The sequence below is a fragment of the Solanum tuberosum genome, unplaced genomic scaffold (assembly GCF_000226075.1).
Source record: "Solanum tuberosum cultivar DM 1-3 516 R44 unplaced genomic scaffold, SolTub_3.0 scf00366, whole genome shotgun sequence".
Classification (NCBI taxonomy): Eukaryota; Viridiplantae; Streptophyta; class Magnoliopsida; order Solanales; family Solanaceae; genus Solanum; species Solanum tuberosum.
Genome location: NW_006239289.1, coordinates 289,453 through 305,745, shown reverse-complemented (window position 1 = coordinate 305,745; position 16,293 = coordinate 289,453). Strand labels below are relative to the sequence as shown.

The following is a 16,293-nucleotide window of genomic DNA, read 5'->3' as shown; positions in this document are numbered from 1 at the left end:
CCGATTGAGTCGAACTACAAGCAGTCTGATTCCCAAACTTTAGGGATATGTAGGCAGACTTAATGTTGAAAACTCGACTGTACTCCAACGACTCTATCATCACTCTATTCTCGAGCTTTTCGGTCTCTCCATATTTTGACACCGAAATAGCTTTTGCATTCTTTCAAAATTGTGCGATAAATCAAGCGTCTTTCGAACTACTAGTGGCCTGAGTTCTCATGTAATCGGAGATATGTAGGAAATCCAATACTAGGGTTCGGTCATAATTCCTCAAAATCCTTACCATTCGCCGTTCCGAAGAGATGAATTAGTGGTTGGACAAAATTGGGCTCGTCAATTTCGTTTGCCTCGAATCTCTTTCATCGATCCTAAGCAAACGAGGGGAAGTTGTTGACACTCAATTTTGACCGTCCCCACTTTAATTAATTTTCAAGCTTCTTCAATTTCGAACAATTTGAAAGTAATTGTTTTGGAAAAAATCAAAAATGCTTTTGATATCATCTTCAAAGTAATTTTTTATTTTTACTATAAAATATATCTCTATATACTTAAAATATATAGATTTATATAATTTTTTAATTTGAATAAATAATTAGTAAATCGTTTTACCAAAAATAGAGTTTTAAGTCAGTTCTCATCTTGTTTCCTTTAAAATTGATCACAATTCAATAAAGATCTTTCTTTTTGAAATAATTCCTTTGTGTTGTCGAAGTTAAGAAGCTTAAATAATTGATTAGATTCATAATTTATCTCATTTCCATTTTATCATATTTAAACTAACAATTCGAATTTGGTGAAAATGTGAACCAATGGACCTTTTCCCTCTTGAATTTCTTTTAATTCAATTGGGCCTCTAAACTTAGTAAATCAGCCAATATTTGGCCCATTTTCAATGACCCAGCCCACTCTTCTGCTAAAATACCCAGACCCGTTTTGTTCTTCTTCATTCCAACAAGATTCTCAACGCTCAAAATGTGAACAGAAAGCATGAGCTCCAAATTCCTAAATTCCCAAATTAATTCGCAGACCCAATTTACTCTTCTCTCCCTCGAATTCATACATCCTTGTGTGCAAGGCACGAGCCTTGGTACTATTTGAAGGTTCCAATGGAAATTGGAAATTTCAGCTTCTCCCACATCGTTTCTCAAACGAATTTCAATTTGCAGCAGTCCCACATCGAAAATCTTTTCAAATTTTGTGAGATTTTAGGCCTTATAAATAGGCCTTCTTCTCACTGTTCAAAGGGAGGATTTTTGAGACTTGAGAGTACCCCTAAAAGGTTTGGTAATTTTCAGTTTCGATAGTTTAAAGTTTCTTTGTGGCTATTCAAGTTGAAGAGGTGGAGTCGTCTTCACAACTCGTCCGTCCCGGTTCACTGCTCAGGACCAGGTAATTCCCCTTCTATGTTTTTATTTATTTATTTTCGCATTTGTTTCCCCTGCTTATTGTTGCAATCTGGTAGCTAAGTTTGTATGTATAAATTCAGCATTTTAGGTTGATCAGTAGTTAGTAGTTACTGCCTTCATTATAAAAAATAAAAATAAAAAGTGACATGTGAGATAGTTATGCCTTCCTCTCTATTAATTTAATTTCAACATTTGCTATTGTCTTAGGATGAGTTTAATCAGTGTTGAATGGAGTTGTGATTTTTTATGTTCAAGAATTCCTAGCTATCAGATTGGAGTCTATAACTTGCTTTTATTTTGATTTGGAAAGCTTACGAAAGTACTTAGTTTCTCTTGATTGTCTCACCTATCTAAGTTGTAAAAAATAAAATAAAATTGAAATATGGAGTTGTACACTCCCATTCATAATCAGTGAAATCCTCATTTCCTTATCTAACCCTTTACGTAGTTAAGCATTCATTTACATTGTTTGGGTTGTATGTATACATTTGGATTTTTGCATATCAGTAGAGTATTATGCATTCCTTCCCTTGTTTACATTAGGTCCAGTTCCCTCTTCACAATGTGGGTATCTTGCTTGCTTCTTATGTTAAGGATCTTATTTGTTCAGGAATCATGAGTTGATCCTAGATTTAGTTGAGCTCTAGATAAAGTTGAGTTTTAACTCAACTTCTCTTTGGTTGCTCCTAAATCCCAAGATCCTCATGTCACTCTTTTGAGCTATAAGTCCTAAATTGCGTACATTGGCTTCGTTTGGAATTCATAAGTTCAAATTTCATTATTATATATATATTGTTCTATTTGAGAGTTCATGTTAAACTTTAGATATCTAATGTGGTAGATTGACATTATTTGGCTTGAGTTTGAGCATTTATCTAGTACCTATAGCTATCGATTTTGAGTTTGTTTAAGCTGCTAGTTCTAATAAAGCAAAATACTCCGGTATATTTCTCTACTTTGCATCAGTTTATTATTTTGCTTATTAACAACTGTTGGTGTCTTCAGTCGAGGAGTTTCAATTATTATTTGTTTTAAAAGTTTTAGTTACAGTTAATCGACAAATTTGTGAGTTAAAAAATTAGCATGTTGATTGATGGATTTGGGAATAGCTGCTGCCTACCTGTGTATTTGGGATCTCATCTAATTGAGATTTCATTAATTTACTCTATTAGGCTACTGTTTTGTTATTTACCAGTGATATCGTGTTTCTCTTTGTCTAGTAGCTCCCTTTTTTTTTTATTATGGAAACCTTTGTTTCTCAGACCTTCTTATTTTGAAATGGGAATTATTGGTTTGGAGTCTTAATTATTTACTCTTTGTTGAGTCGCATGGATCAAAGTTGGATAATAAAATGTTGCATCTTTCTTGTCTATTTTGCATTACAGAGGTGTTAAGTATGCAAATATAGTTAATCAATTCATGTTAAAGTCATATGATTAAGTCATACATCTTTCTTGGCGAATTTTAGTATCATTGTGTGTTGCTTTTATTTTCTGGACACAATTCCTAATATTGGATTGAATCATGTCACTTGTTGGTCATCATTTCATATTGATCTTTGCTTGATATCTTGCTAATCTTTATTTCCTCCTTTTCTTACGCATGAACTCTCTCCGAGTTGAGTCCAATGGACTCCCCTCTCCTGCATTTTCCTCTTCTTCGAGTCGACCTCTTCGGAGTCGTGAAAGGGAAGCTAAAATTAATGGGTTAAAACCCAATCCAGTGGCAGCAGCCCAAAAACCAGCAGCAACAGTAGCTCAAAAAAGCTGAAATGAGAATGTTCTGGGGTCCGAATTGACCGAAATTTGAACACTTGGAATAAGGCAGATGTGCAGCAGTTTCAAAGGGGTGAAAATAACATTTTTCGAACTTTAAAAAGTTCAAAAACAGCAGTAGTAGCAGCAAATAAGAAGCAGCAAGTGGACTTGAATTTGTCCAAGTTCCGTTCGCACTTTTATTTTCCTTATATTGTGATTTTGTGATGTTTGCTTTTAACTTCTAACATTTATTTTATCTAATTTAGATGAATCCTTGGGAAGTTTTCTATTTTGTTACTTATATTGCTTCAATTATTCAAATTTTCAAACTTTTTTTAATTCATGCAATCTAAGCTTCAAGACTAACTTGAGAATTATCTATATTCTTTGATAGTTAGTATTTAGCTTTCAAATCCATGCCAAAGTAATTGTGTTGATTATTCGACTCAAAGCCTTGACTCGGATAAATTGTTAAGTTAAAATTTGTTTTTGACACTTTAGCATTCGACTTATTTCATACTTGGAATAAGATGGATGTATAAATATAAAAAGACTTTTGTTATTTTAAATAAGATTTTTCACAAGTAATCTTAAGTTTTCCTTAAAAATTAGCCAACTTTTAAATCCGTCGGTCAACCGCGTGTTAGCGGATTCTCTAAGATGCCTAAACCCCTTCCTTAGAGAATTAATTGAACCCTTACCCGACTCTGGTTTATTCAAATGTTTTTCTTTTAAAAATTACCCCTTTTAAATGATTTTCTTAATTTTTTCTTAAAAATTAAGTGGCGACTTCCAAATTATAAATTTTTCAAAAACATGTACAAACTTGCCAAAAGTTGCGAAAATGATTTCGAGACCTTAGTTTTCGAAATCGGGTCGTAACAGATGCTATGAAGATCATTATGGTAGATTCTTAATATGAAAGTGCATAATATTACTAATATGGAAGGTTCTATAAGTTAGAGCCTAAGATTTTGTGTTTAAGAATTGATCTCTTCAACATGAGTAGCTAAAAAGCAAGAAAAAATCAATATGCATAATTCATAATATTTTCCTCATGAGTACATCAAATGTGATTTAAAGTACATTAACATTTGCTTTAAAAATGATTGCCTTACAATACACATTTATATAGATATTCATTAAGAAACACAATAAATTATCATAAGTTTACTCATTTAAATTTGGGGGTTATGAGGAGTTATAGAGATTATGGAAATATAAGTTATGAAGATAAAAGGGATGAGGGCTTGAAAAATACCCCAACTTTGATCGGATTTGCTATTGCGATACTAAACTTTCATGAGGACCTATTACCTCCCTAGACTATTTAATACCGTATTTTTTACTCCTGAACTATTTAATACTGTATTTTAAAGGTATATATATGCCCACATGGACACATTACTATTTATAATTTTGCATTATTTTTTATGTCCACGTGGGCAAATATATATGTTTAAAATATGGTATTAAATAGTCTAGGGAGGTAATAGGTCCTCATGAAAGTTTAGTATCGCAACAGCAAATCCGACCAAAGTTGAGGTATTTTTCAGACCCTTATTCCTAGATATAAATTATGAAAATGAAAATTTTAATATGTATGTGAGTGTGTGTGAAAAATAATGAAAAAATAAATTAATGAGATTAATTTTAGGGATGATAAATTCAAAGTTCTAATTATGTTTGTAGGATTAGTTTCTCCCCTTATTTATTTAATATGAGAAAATGAAAAGGTAAAGGTTTTAACAAATGAAGAAACTTAAAATATGATAAACAACAAATTATAATAAAAAAGTGTTCTACTCAAAATTAATTTTATTATTCACAACTTTACATATATGCTCATACGATTTCATTACTAACTCACTTTGTCATGTGTTATTCATTCACATTAAATATGTCACACCCCGAGCCTATACCCTAGGCATGACTGGCACTCGATAACCATTGTTGTCCCCAAGCGAACCCTTGGTTACTTACTTAGCGGAAGACTTTAAGCATTAAGAAAAGAACTTAAATGCAAGATAACTCAACTGTCTCAAACTTAACTCATAATATTTTAGAAATAAACATTTAACTTAGCCCAAATGACAACTCAAATCTGAACATAAGCCAATAACAAAGTAAAGACAAATGAACTAACTGATTGTCTATCTATGAAGCCTCTAATAACTGAGATGGATGTCGGGACAAGACCCAAAACATCCTAATGAACTATATACCGGAAAGCAATAAAAAGGGATCCTCCGGAAAGCAAGGAGGCTCACCACAAGACTCTGAGTGCTCAACTGGATCAACGATGCGTTGGATACTGATCTTGGTTTGATGTGTCTACATCATAAAAAGATGCAGTCCAAATGACATCAGTACATTAAATGTACGAGTATGCGAGGGGGAATCTAAAACAAGACATAAGCTTGAAAGGAACTGAAGAACTTACCTGACTCAACTCAACTGATTTCAATATAAAGCAGTGTAAATAAATGCAGTATAAAGAAAAGCTTTAAAACATGGTTTTCAATTTTGTGTATTTAGAAATACAATAATAACTTTGTATGTATGCAAAGATACAATATGAACTCTGTTTGTATATGAAAATACAAATATTTATGATGTATATAAAAATACACAATACTGTTATGGGAGTTTCTCTAACCGACAACTATCACTTAAGAGCTATCGTGATGATACAACATTTTTCCTCATGCTAACAGGTCCGTCCTATACCTTGTCGGGGTATAGAACCTGAACTACTAAGTGGATTCACTAGTATATGCTAAAAAGTATTAAGGAATCATCTAAAAAGTATGACCCTTTTTTATCCATGGTGGCTACATGGTTTATGGGGGCTGTGATTTGTCTGAACTCTCCCCTATATCGGTGCTCAATACTACTCCCAAAATATGATACTAGCTCTTATATTTTTTTAAAAACATACATCTTTCTGTGATTTGAGATAATTGCTCAAAAACTTAGCTCAAAGGCTATCTTGGAAATCAAAGTTTCCTCTCTTGTTTAAATGTGAAAAGTTTAAAAACATAACTTATTTCTTTGGTTTGAGATAATTACTCAAAAACTTAGCTCAAAGGCTCCTCTTGGAAATCAAAGTTTCCTCTCTTGCTTAATTGACTAGCACAAAGGCTCTTTACTGAAAAACTAGCTCAAAGGCTCTTTACTGAAAAACTAGCTCAAAGGCTCTTTACTGAAAAATTAGCTCAAAGGCTCTTTTGGAAATCAAGGTTTCCTTTCTTCTTTAAATGTGAAAACATTTTACTCTTTGGGAATACATTGTCTCGATATAATCTTTTGAAGAAATGAACTACAAACTTTAACTCTTTACTCAACTCAAAACTCAAGTCTTAAAACAAAGTTAAAACATTTGTAAAAGATTCTTGGAAGACTTTATGAACTTCTCTTGACTTGACTCTTAACTTCTCTTAACTTGACTCTTAACTTCTCTTGACTTGACTCTTAACTGATCCTTGAATTGAATTATGGATTCAAGGATTGTGATTTGTGATAGGAAAGATCTCATGATGTTTAGGAGTGTTTTTAGATAGTTAAACATGAGAAAAGATCAAGAAATCATTGTCTGGAAGCAAGTCCCTGACGCGGAGATGCATTTAATTATTTGGTCGCGAAATAAATTTTGAGGTAGAATGGTCTGTGACCACTCCGCGACGTGGAGAAAATTTGTCAATTCTGCAGAACATGTCCGCGACGTGGACCTGGTACCCAGATTCTGCCGACTTGTTCCTTCTTCGTTTTCTAACCCCAAATCACCTAAACTCGATTCTTTTTCTCCAGTTCTCTTTAGATTCAGATACCCAACATATCTACAGAAGAATCTAATCAAACAGAACTCTAAAATCGAACTTAAACCCTTAAGAACTCTTCAATCTCATCCCAAATTCAAGAACGAAAGTAAATTCAAGAACACACATCAAGAACATTCAAACTTTCAACTTTTAGGAAGAATTCATGTTGAATTAAACATGTTTGGCGCGTGGGTGAACGAACCCAACGCTATGTGAACTCACATACCTCGTAGGGATCACCCCTTGACTAAATCCACAGGCGATTCTTGAAAATCTTGACGATTCTTGCTCCGTCTCCTCTTTTTTTTTCTTCTCTCAAAATCCTAACTCTTTTCCCAAAAGTGTAAACTGAATCCTATCAGTTTAGACCCCAATTAATTACCAAAAAATGAAATTAAGTCATGGGGTATGGAAAAGACCGTAATGCCCTTCTAAAATCCGGATTAGACTTTCCTTATTTCAACATCCCAACTTCAAATGGGGATATCTCACTCATACAAACTCAGAATCGCGCAAACTCGGCGGAGTTGGAAAGAGTATTTCCAAGATCTTTCCTACGATATCTAGAAACACACCTAACTCATCCTGATCTAGGAGTTATGGTCGTTTAAATTTGACCAAAAACCCAACTTAACATACTTGATAAATTTTACAGATTTTTATATTCTTTCCAAAAATGACTATTTCTAATTTTTAACTTCTTTCTAGTTCTTTCTAGTTATGGGGTGTTATAAAATAAATGTCAACTTTATATGTTTAATTAAAAGAACATCAATGTAGTGTATTCTTACATAGTTATATCGGGTGTACTCAATTAAATTATATCATTAAAAAAGTTAATACTAAAAAGAAGATTTATTCATTTATTTTGTGACTGATTTCTAATATGATAGACCATATCATATATTTTTAGGGGCAACAATATCCAATAGATATAAAAAAAAAATATACCATAGGTAATATACTTTTCAATCATAACAAAATTTAAAATATTAATTAGCTAGAAATTGACAAATAGATATATACAAAAATAAAAATGTGCGTCTTATCTTAAACAACAACAACAATGAATAGAATATCCATTTTGTTGTTCAAAACAAAGAAATAAAATAAAAAGAATAGAATAATATTAATAGAGATCAAAGTAATACAACAATGAATCTTCAAAATGTTGGAAATCATTCAAACTGTTATACTACTATGACTCTCTCTTCATGTATCTCCAAGATAGTTAAGCTTCCTTCTTCATTTTGTTGAACTTGTACCAAATAATGTGATTAACGTTTGAAGAATATATCTATGATCTTCATCAAAGTGAAGGTCATATCTTGACATCTTTTCTTATGTCTTTTTTTTATTATTATTAAGTACATGATTGATGAATAAAAAGATGAAGAAAAGAAAATTAAAAATCTATACTAATAAAAAAAAAAGAATGAAAAAATGGAAATGAACATTCAACATCTCCATAGATGACTGCTATTTATAGATTGAATAAGCCATAAAAATAGTTAGAAGTGAATTGAAAAGACATATTATTTAAGTAGAGAATGTCAATAGATAGAGGTTTTTTGTAACTCATTACATATAATTACAATAGTAAATATGATTGAATTTTTTAATTAATAAATAAATTATCATAAAAATAGTTATTTAGTAGGGAATTGAAAAGACATGTTATTTAAGTAGAGAATGTCAATAGATGGAGGTTTTTTGTAACTCATTACATATCATTACAATAGTAAATATGATTGAATTTTTTTAATTAATAAATAAATTATTTAATGAAAAGAATAAAGAAAAAATGTCACAAAAATGAGAAAAAGTATATATAGGAATGGAGGCCATAGAGAGGTGCCACATCACCTTGTCTTGATTCTCCTTTATATATATATATAGAGAGAGAGAGACTATTAGAAGGTCATTTACCTATCTAGATTAAGTTCTTTGAAAGAGTTAAAGAGATGAAATTGTTTTTCTTACTTTTGTTTTAATTCGTTTTATTGATTTTTTTATTTTTAAATACGCAAAATTAATAATCAAATCAATAAAATATTTTTTTATCATTTTTGATTTATCGATTCTGATTCCTAACGATTCAATTTTTTATTTAACAAAAATAAAATGCTCATACAATAAATATATGACTTATTTTAAGTATTAAATACGTGTGAATTTTTTTTTCATCAATGAGTGACGGTAAGAATTAACCCTACTTCTTCTTATTTTATATCACAAAAAGTGTAAAAACACTATAAATTAAGTAATACCTTATCCGAGGTACTTAATAACATAATATTACCCTTATTTATAAGTGAACAAGAAAAGGACTAAGACAACATCAAATAGTTGTACGGAAAGAAACAAAAACTGTACCATAAACTTGCATTTTCTTGCTTACACGTGCATGTTTTTAAGTTCAATGTCCTCCAATTTTCCCTTTTCTGGCAGACACGTAGTACATTTATTTTTCATTTAGTCCCCAAATTTCTCAAGGCTTCTCTACAGTTCTACTTCTATCTCTTCTCTGTAAAAAAATTGATTCAATCCTTTGCTCCAAATTGCTGAAGTTCTCATGAAGAAGTGTCTAAGCATTCCTTGAAGAAGGTTGATCAAAGAGCTCTTTGCATTTTTCCTTCTTTTCGTCAGTTTATTTTTCTGAAATTTTGATAGGTCGAGATTGAACCGGATAATGTGCAGGAAGTCCCGTACTGCTAATTTAGTACTTCTCTTATTAGTTTATTTCAGTGTTTGCACATCAATTTTCATGCATGTCTCTTCATTGTCGTTCAAAGTTTCTTGAATTTTGTATTCTGTGCAAGGTTACTGCATGTGAGTGTTTCACCAATTCTTGCTCATATTTCTAAAAATTGGAAAGGGAAATAGTTGCTTCTAAGCTCATTCCTACTATGTGGTGTTGTTATGTATTGAGGTTTCAATATCATGTTAAGCAGAATTGCACTGTAGATATTATTATAGTGAACGGTGGAATTATATGAATGTCCGCTTTCTCATGTAATAATTTTTTAAGAGCTCGATGACTACTTATACTGAAACAAAGTTTGTTCATCTCGAGAAGTACTCGAACTACTTATAATGATTACTTATAGTTCAACAAATGTTCAACAGAACTTTGAGTTCACTTTCACCGCATATTACAATTGATGAAAATGAATAGGATGTTTATAATTTATATGTAGGTAGCTTCTATTTGGAAGAGGCAAATCACAATTCACACAAAAATGTAAGTGATATTATTAAGCCCTATAGAACTAACTCTTCTACTAAGACTTTCGAAATCTAAAAAGACTAATGTTTTTAGATTTGAACCTAAAGCTTGATCATGCTCCAAAGGTGAGAGTTTTGCAAATCTTTTAAGGCTTCGACTTTGACAGAAGAGAATTCGTCAAATTAGATTCATGAAATACTAGACCCTTCCAGTGATTTAGTGTTTGATGATTGTCTAAGAAAATCTTTATGTTTGTTATTTATTTACAAACCGTACATTATTTTGATTGAATTGATCTTTGATTATATGAATATGTTCTAATTCATGAGATAGTATAGAGAGTGAATTATAAGGATAACTTTCTTGCATCCTCCATATGCCAAACAATCGTTGCCAAGGATTCGTATATAAAGAGAACATTGATGAGTGAATTGCACTTTATTTTTCTAATTTTGAATCAATAAAGGCCATTAAGCACCTACATCGGAGCTAACCTATTGAAGAGGAACTATCTGATAGCATAAATTTCTTTGTACTCAAACGTGACAATATTAAAGAAGACAATAAGCTAGCGTAGGATTCAGTTCTTGAATTTATCACTTTTAACATCTGTATGTTCTCTAATATGTTCCAAGATCTTTGAGTTACCAGAAGATGCATAATGCAAATTATCATTTGCAACCTTCTCTTTTTTTCTGTTTGGCTTTTAGCTTCTTTACAACTTCTGTACATTTTACTTTTTAGTAAATATTTAAGCTTTTCCTTATCCGTCATCTATTTTAATTTGTTTTTCCCTTTTTTCCAGTGCCTAAGGATGACACAAGCAAACCCTGCAAGGTAACTTCCTTCTTGGGTTATAAGGTTGGAATGAACCACATTGTGAGAGAAGTTGAAAATTTTGTATCAAGTAAAATCACTCTTTCATTTATAGCATTTCAGTTTAGTATTCATATTTTCAGCATAGATATTATCATTTAGACTCTGGCTTCAACAAATTGTACAAAAAGCTATCAAATTTGTACAAAAGAAGGCTAAAGGAGGATAGAGCCGAGGATTTACTGGAAAGCTTAAAGAAAAAAAAAGAACAATAAAAAGAGTAAAGAGGGAGACGTGATCTTCGTTCAAAAAAAGTATTGTTGCCTCAAAGTTTCCATCTTTCATAGTTTTGTCTATGAATAAGTGAATGGGCATATAGAAGATACTCCAACTAATTTGGGATTGTGGCACATTTGGTTGATTATACTCACCTAATTAAATACAAGTAATTAACCTTAATGTATTATATCCAATCTTCAAACCCATTAACTATCTTTTTAAATGTTTGATTAAAATATTTGCATTCTGAGCTATTTTAGTTTTAAGCTTCATGGGCAAAATTTATTGATCACTCAAATGGCCCCTAAATTGATTTGCATCTTGCTCTTCTCTTTGACGAACTACTTGATAACTTTTAGTCTTTAGATATGCAAGAGGAGTGAGTCCATTTTTGTGAGACTGACCTTTTCATTCAGTTTTCACCTATATTGTTCGGACTCTTCAAAAATGGCAATGGGTGCATTTTAGATTCTCCAAAAGTAGTGTATATTTGAAGAATGTGAAACGGGTGCGACATTGAAGGGTAGATAAACAACTTCAATTTTAATATGCTTTTTGCTTCAGCAGTCCTTGCCAATCTAACATGACTGTTTTCTTTGCTTTCAGATAATTGAGATAGGCAACACTCATTTGCTTGGAGTATCAAGTTTTGTAGGATTCTTTTTCATAATTTCTCAGAAATATGTAATTCTCAACGGATTATCTACTTGTGTCCTTGGAATCTTTTCTTCTTTCTAATTTCCTTTTGTATTGAAAATAGGTGCAACTTGAACCAACTTTTTTTTTATCTCTGGGAATAGGAAAATGGGAGTATTACATGGTGTCCGCTTCGTAACTTCACAGACACTCGTCAAATTTTATTTTTGAGAATTGGCAAGAGAGAGTTACATGTGAATGAGTGTAAAATTAACTGACGAGGATATAACAAGACATGTTGAGATGGTTCGGAAAGCATTCCAAAGAATTCCAAGTAAGTAGCCCTCGATACAAAGTTGCTTAAAACTGTCCATAAATCCTCTCTTGCTTTTGAGCCCCTCTATGTTTCATTTCGCCTGAGATTGTTTTTCAATGTAGCAACAACTCTTTAGATCAACAAAAAATGTTGGACACAGAGATGTTTGCTTTCCGAGCTGAGATCAATCAGCTTCTCAGTCTTATTATCAACACTTTCTACAGCTACAAGGAGATCTTTATCCGTCAACTCAACAACAGTTCTTCAGTTGCAAGTCTAGAGTGTTTTTTTTTGTGTTCTCTTTGTGTATTGTTACGTCATCATCTAAGATACTGTAGTTTAACTACACGCTCTCTATGATTTTGAAATTTGACTATTTTAGAGCAATCTTAGTGTTTGTTATTGTTTTCGTAGATAGCCTAATGTGGTTTTCTAGAGTACTGTGGTGCCATCGATTTATATGATTTTTAAATTTGATTATTTAAGAGCAATCTGAGGACTTTTATTGTATTTATGAATAGCTTAATTTGATCATCTAGGATACTTTATAGACAGCATTCTTAGTGGTTTTGTAATTTGATTATTATTTTTCTTGAGGTTGTTTATATGTGTTGTCTTCGTGGATAGTTTAATGTGATCTTTTAGGATATTGTAGTGTCATCTCTCTCTATGATTTTGCAATTTGATTATTTATAGAACAGTTGAGTTTCTATTTGAGGGTTTTTTATCTGTATTGTCTTCGTATCTGCTAGGATACTAAACTGTCAAGGCTCGCAGAGATTTTGAAATGTAATTATTTTAGAGCAGTATGAGTTTTTTTTTTTTTGAGGTTTTTTATCTGTATTATATTTGTGGACAGCTTGATGTGATCGTGTAGGTCACTGTGGTTTCATTGCCCTCTGTAATTTTGAAATTTGATTAGTTTAGAGCAACTATGTGACAGTTCATATATTAGTCAGATATCATCTTGAAACTTAGTTAATTAGAGTGAGCTTGATTTGTGGTTTGTGTCTTCTAGATCTCTACTCTGAACATAGATATTATCTATAGTGTTAGTATATCATTTTGCAGATAATATATTGTAGTTTCATCGCCCTCTGTGACTTTGAAATTAGAGTAATTTAGAGCAGTTGTGTCATATCACACAGTCCATATATCAGGCAATCTTTGGATGTTCATTTGAAAGCACCTGATTCATTATTCTCAATGCAGAAACTGGATCATTCAATGTCTGCTTTGTCGTCATAATATTTAGCTGATAAGAGTGAGCTGTACTGGCATGTTGGATCGATGTGGCTCTACATTTGCTAAAACAATTCTCATTTTCTGAGAACAAATCTGAAATCAATGATTGTTAGGTAATGTTATTCTTTCTTTATTTTGTGGATCAACAACTTCAATCTTATTAGAATGTAATAACTTTATTAGAGTTTTTTCTTTTAAAAGCCATACATGTGACAGTGTGTGCTTATATTTGATAATTTACTAGGTTTTTCATTTGTTCATTTTTCTGACATTTGTAAACTGACTTGATCTTCTCTTTTTGCAGATTTTACTTGAAGCATTTGTCTCATAAGAATGTTTCCTATTTGCCCTATTTTTGCTCAGACAAGGTAGTGCGAAAACTTGCTTGGTTTGTGTCTTTTAAAACTCTAGAGTGGACAACAATTTACTCTTTGTGATACTGAAAGAAACTCAGTGAATGAGTACTTTGCAGATGAATTAAAGATGGTGAACTTAATTGCAAAAGTATTAGAAGATATGAGCTTTCCTCGGATGGAGTAGATAAACGCTTTCCATTTTTAAATGCCTTCATCTTCAGCACTCCTGCGAATCTATAACATGATTATTTTTTTTACTTTCAGGTACTATGGAGACAGGCAACACTCCTTTACTTGAAGAATCTGCAATTCTCAATGGGTTATTTGCTTATGTCCTTGAAATCTTTTCTTTGTGAGCATTTACATGGTGTCCACTTTGTGATTTCACAACACTCATCAAATTTTACTTTTTGGAATTGGCAAAGAGAGAGGTACATGTTAATGGGTGTAAAATTATCTGGTGAGGCTAACCAAGACATGTTGGAATGGTTCGGAAAGCATTTCAAGTAAGTTGCTCTCAGTGTGATTATCTTCTTCACTGCTTTGAATAGGTTCTGAATGTATAATTATGTTATTGCACCGTGCATTTGGTGCTAATAATTTAGCACATTTACAGTTAATACATTTTTCACGTCTTTCATAGATCTTTATATGATTTTGTGAGACTAAAATCAGCTTGACCACAAATAATAGTTATTTGACCATGATGGTAGTAATATATGTGTTACACTTTACAGGACTTCTGTGCTAGCATTGGAAGGAGCTATAATTTAAAACATAAAAATTGAAATATAGAAATTCGCTGATCTTGATCAAATGTTGATGATAAATATTTATCCCAAAAACTAAACTTACTGTTTTTACCTAATGAAAGGAATAAGGAGGAAAAGTTTACAGAGTCGATGAATCAATTGTAGATAAACTAAAAACTCGATGGAAAGCATACATTTATTTCTGCTCCATGTATGAACAGGTTGTAATTATAGATAAATTAAAAACTCAGTGGAAAGCATATATTTATTTCTGCTTCATTATGAATAGGTTGTGTTGTCATACGGGCATCTTGAACTGCAAGTGTTTGGAGATTTTCTATCTCAAGATATATGAAGTACTGGCATGTTGCATCGATGTGGCTCCACATTTGCTAAAACAATTCTCATTTTCTGAGATCAAATCTGAAATCAATGATTGTTAGGTAATGTTACTCTTTCTTTATTCTGTGGATCAACAACTTCAATCTTATTAGAATGTAATAACTTCATTAGAGTTTTTTCTTTTAAAAGCCATACATGTGACAGTGTGTGCTTATATTTGGTAATTTACTAGGTTTTCCATTTGTGCATTTTTCTGACATTTGTAAACTGACTTGATCTTCTCTTTTTGCAGATTTTACTTGAAGCATTTGTCTCATAAGACTGAGTTGGATTGTGCTCATGGCGTATGACCAGATGAAGAGTGAAGTTAGTTTATGGATAGTATAAATATTGCAAACTTGAACTTTCCGAACTATGGATAAGATAGGGTGTAATAGGCGACTCAATTGCAATTATCTTGGACTTCTTTTTACATAAAGAAATTCTATGTTTCATTCAATTATGTAAGCAAGTACAAAAATGTCTTGCTAATGTTAACTTCAGCGGTTAGCCAAGAAGGTCGGTATTGTGTTTAGTTTGATTGTTGTTGTATTGTTATAGTGACAAAAAGAAATCGAAACCATGCATGTTGGGCCCGTGCTCAGCTACATTGCAACAACTCTTCTTTTTCTACGGCGTTGCTTCTATGATCTTAGGAGCACTGTCGTGCCTTTTGTGACAAGTTTACAAGAAACTTTGAGCAGGAGACAAGGGGCTAGCGTCTTTCGCTCTCTCTTATTAGAAGAAGGAAGGGGCACGAGCTATGACCCTCTAGTAAGAAAATAAGAGATCAAACATATAAGAGTAAAATATATTGATATTAATGGAAATAATATTTCATAATAAATATTATTGTAAAGTAATAGCATCATCAATATAAAATTATAAAATAAAATAAAATAAAAAACAATGGGAGAACCAATAATAAAATTTCAAAAGATAAGGTAGAGATGAATCTGTTTATGAACCACTAGATGCAACTTCATTTTCCAATTGTTTCCAAAGATATTTCATGTTAAAATCAGCAATATTTAGCCATGTTTCAAACTTAATTAACTTATCAGTTTTAAGTTGGTCAAGTATAATTGTTTGCTTTCTTGCAACGTCTTTTTTAATTTTAAACTCTACAAATTTATATGTGATTACATTCACCTTATTTCGAACATGTGTCGCAACAAGTTGTGTAGTGTCACTTAATTCTATATTTCGATTAAAAAAAAGATGAGCAACTACTTCAGCAGTTGGATGAAGAAATGAATAAGAATTATTCGTTGGAGAAGAAAAACTATTCTTATGTCA

General features: G+C 31.8%; 1 protein-coding gene across 9 annotated transcripts; it reads left to right on the top strand.

The window, feature by feature from the left end:
• Positions 1-9,447: 9,447 nt before the first annotated feature.
• On the top strand, positions 9,448-15,509 carry LOC102596718 (uncharacterized). 9 transcript variants are annotated; one of them, XR_001475375.1, is made up of 7 exons: positions 9,448-9,591; positions 11,019-11,050; positions 11,915-11,959; positions 12,069-12,278; positions 14,126-14,367; positions 14,903-15,056; positions 15,248-15,509. XR_001475375.1 is itself a non-coding variant. In XM_015315411.1 (4 exons), the coding sequence occupies exons 2-4, from the start codon at positions 12,240-12,242 to the stop codon at positions 15,303-15,305; spliced, it is 339 nt and encodes a 112-aa protein (XP_015170897.1). In that variant the 5' UTR covers positions 9,448-9,591; positions 11,019-12,239; the 3' UTR covers positions 15,306-15,509. The 9 variants fall into 9 exon arrangements, 1 of the variants encoding a protein (XP_015170897.1); XR_368441.2 differs by having other exon boundaries at positions 11,915-12,278; XR_001475373.1 differs by having other exon boundaries at positions 11,019-11,959.
• Positions 15,510-16,293: the final 784 nt, after the last annotated feature.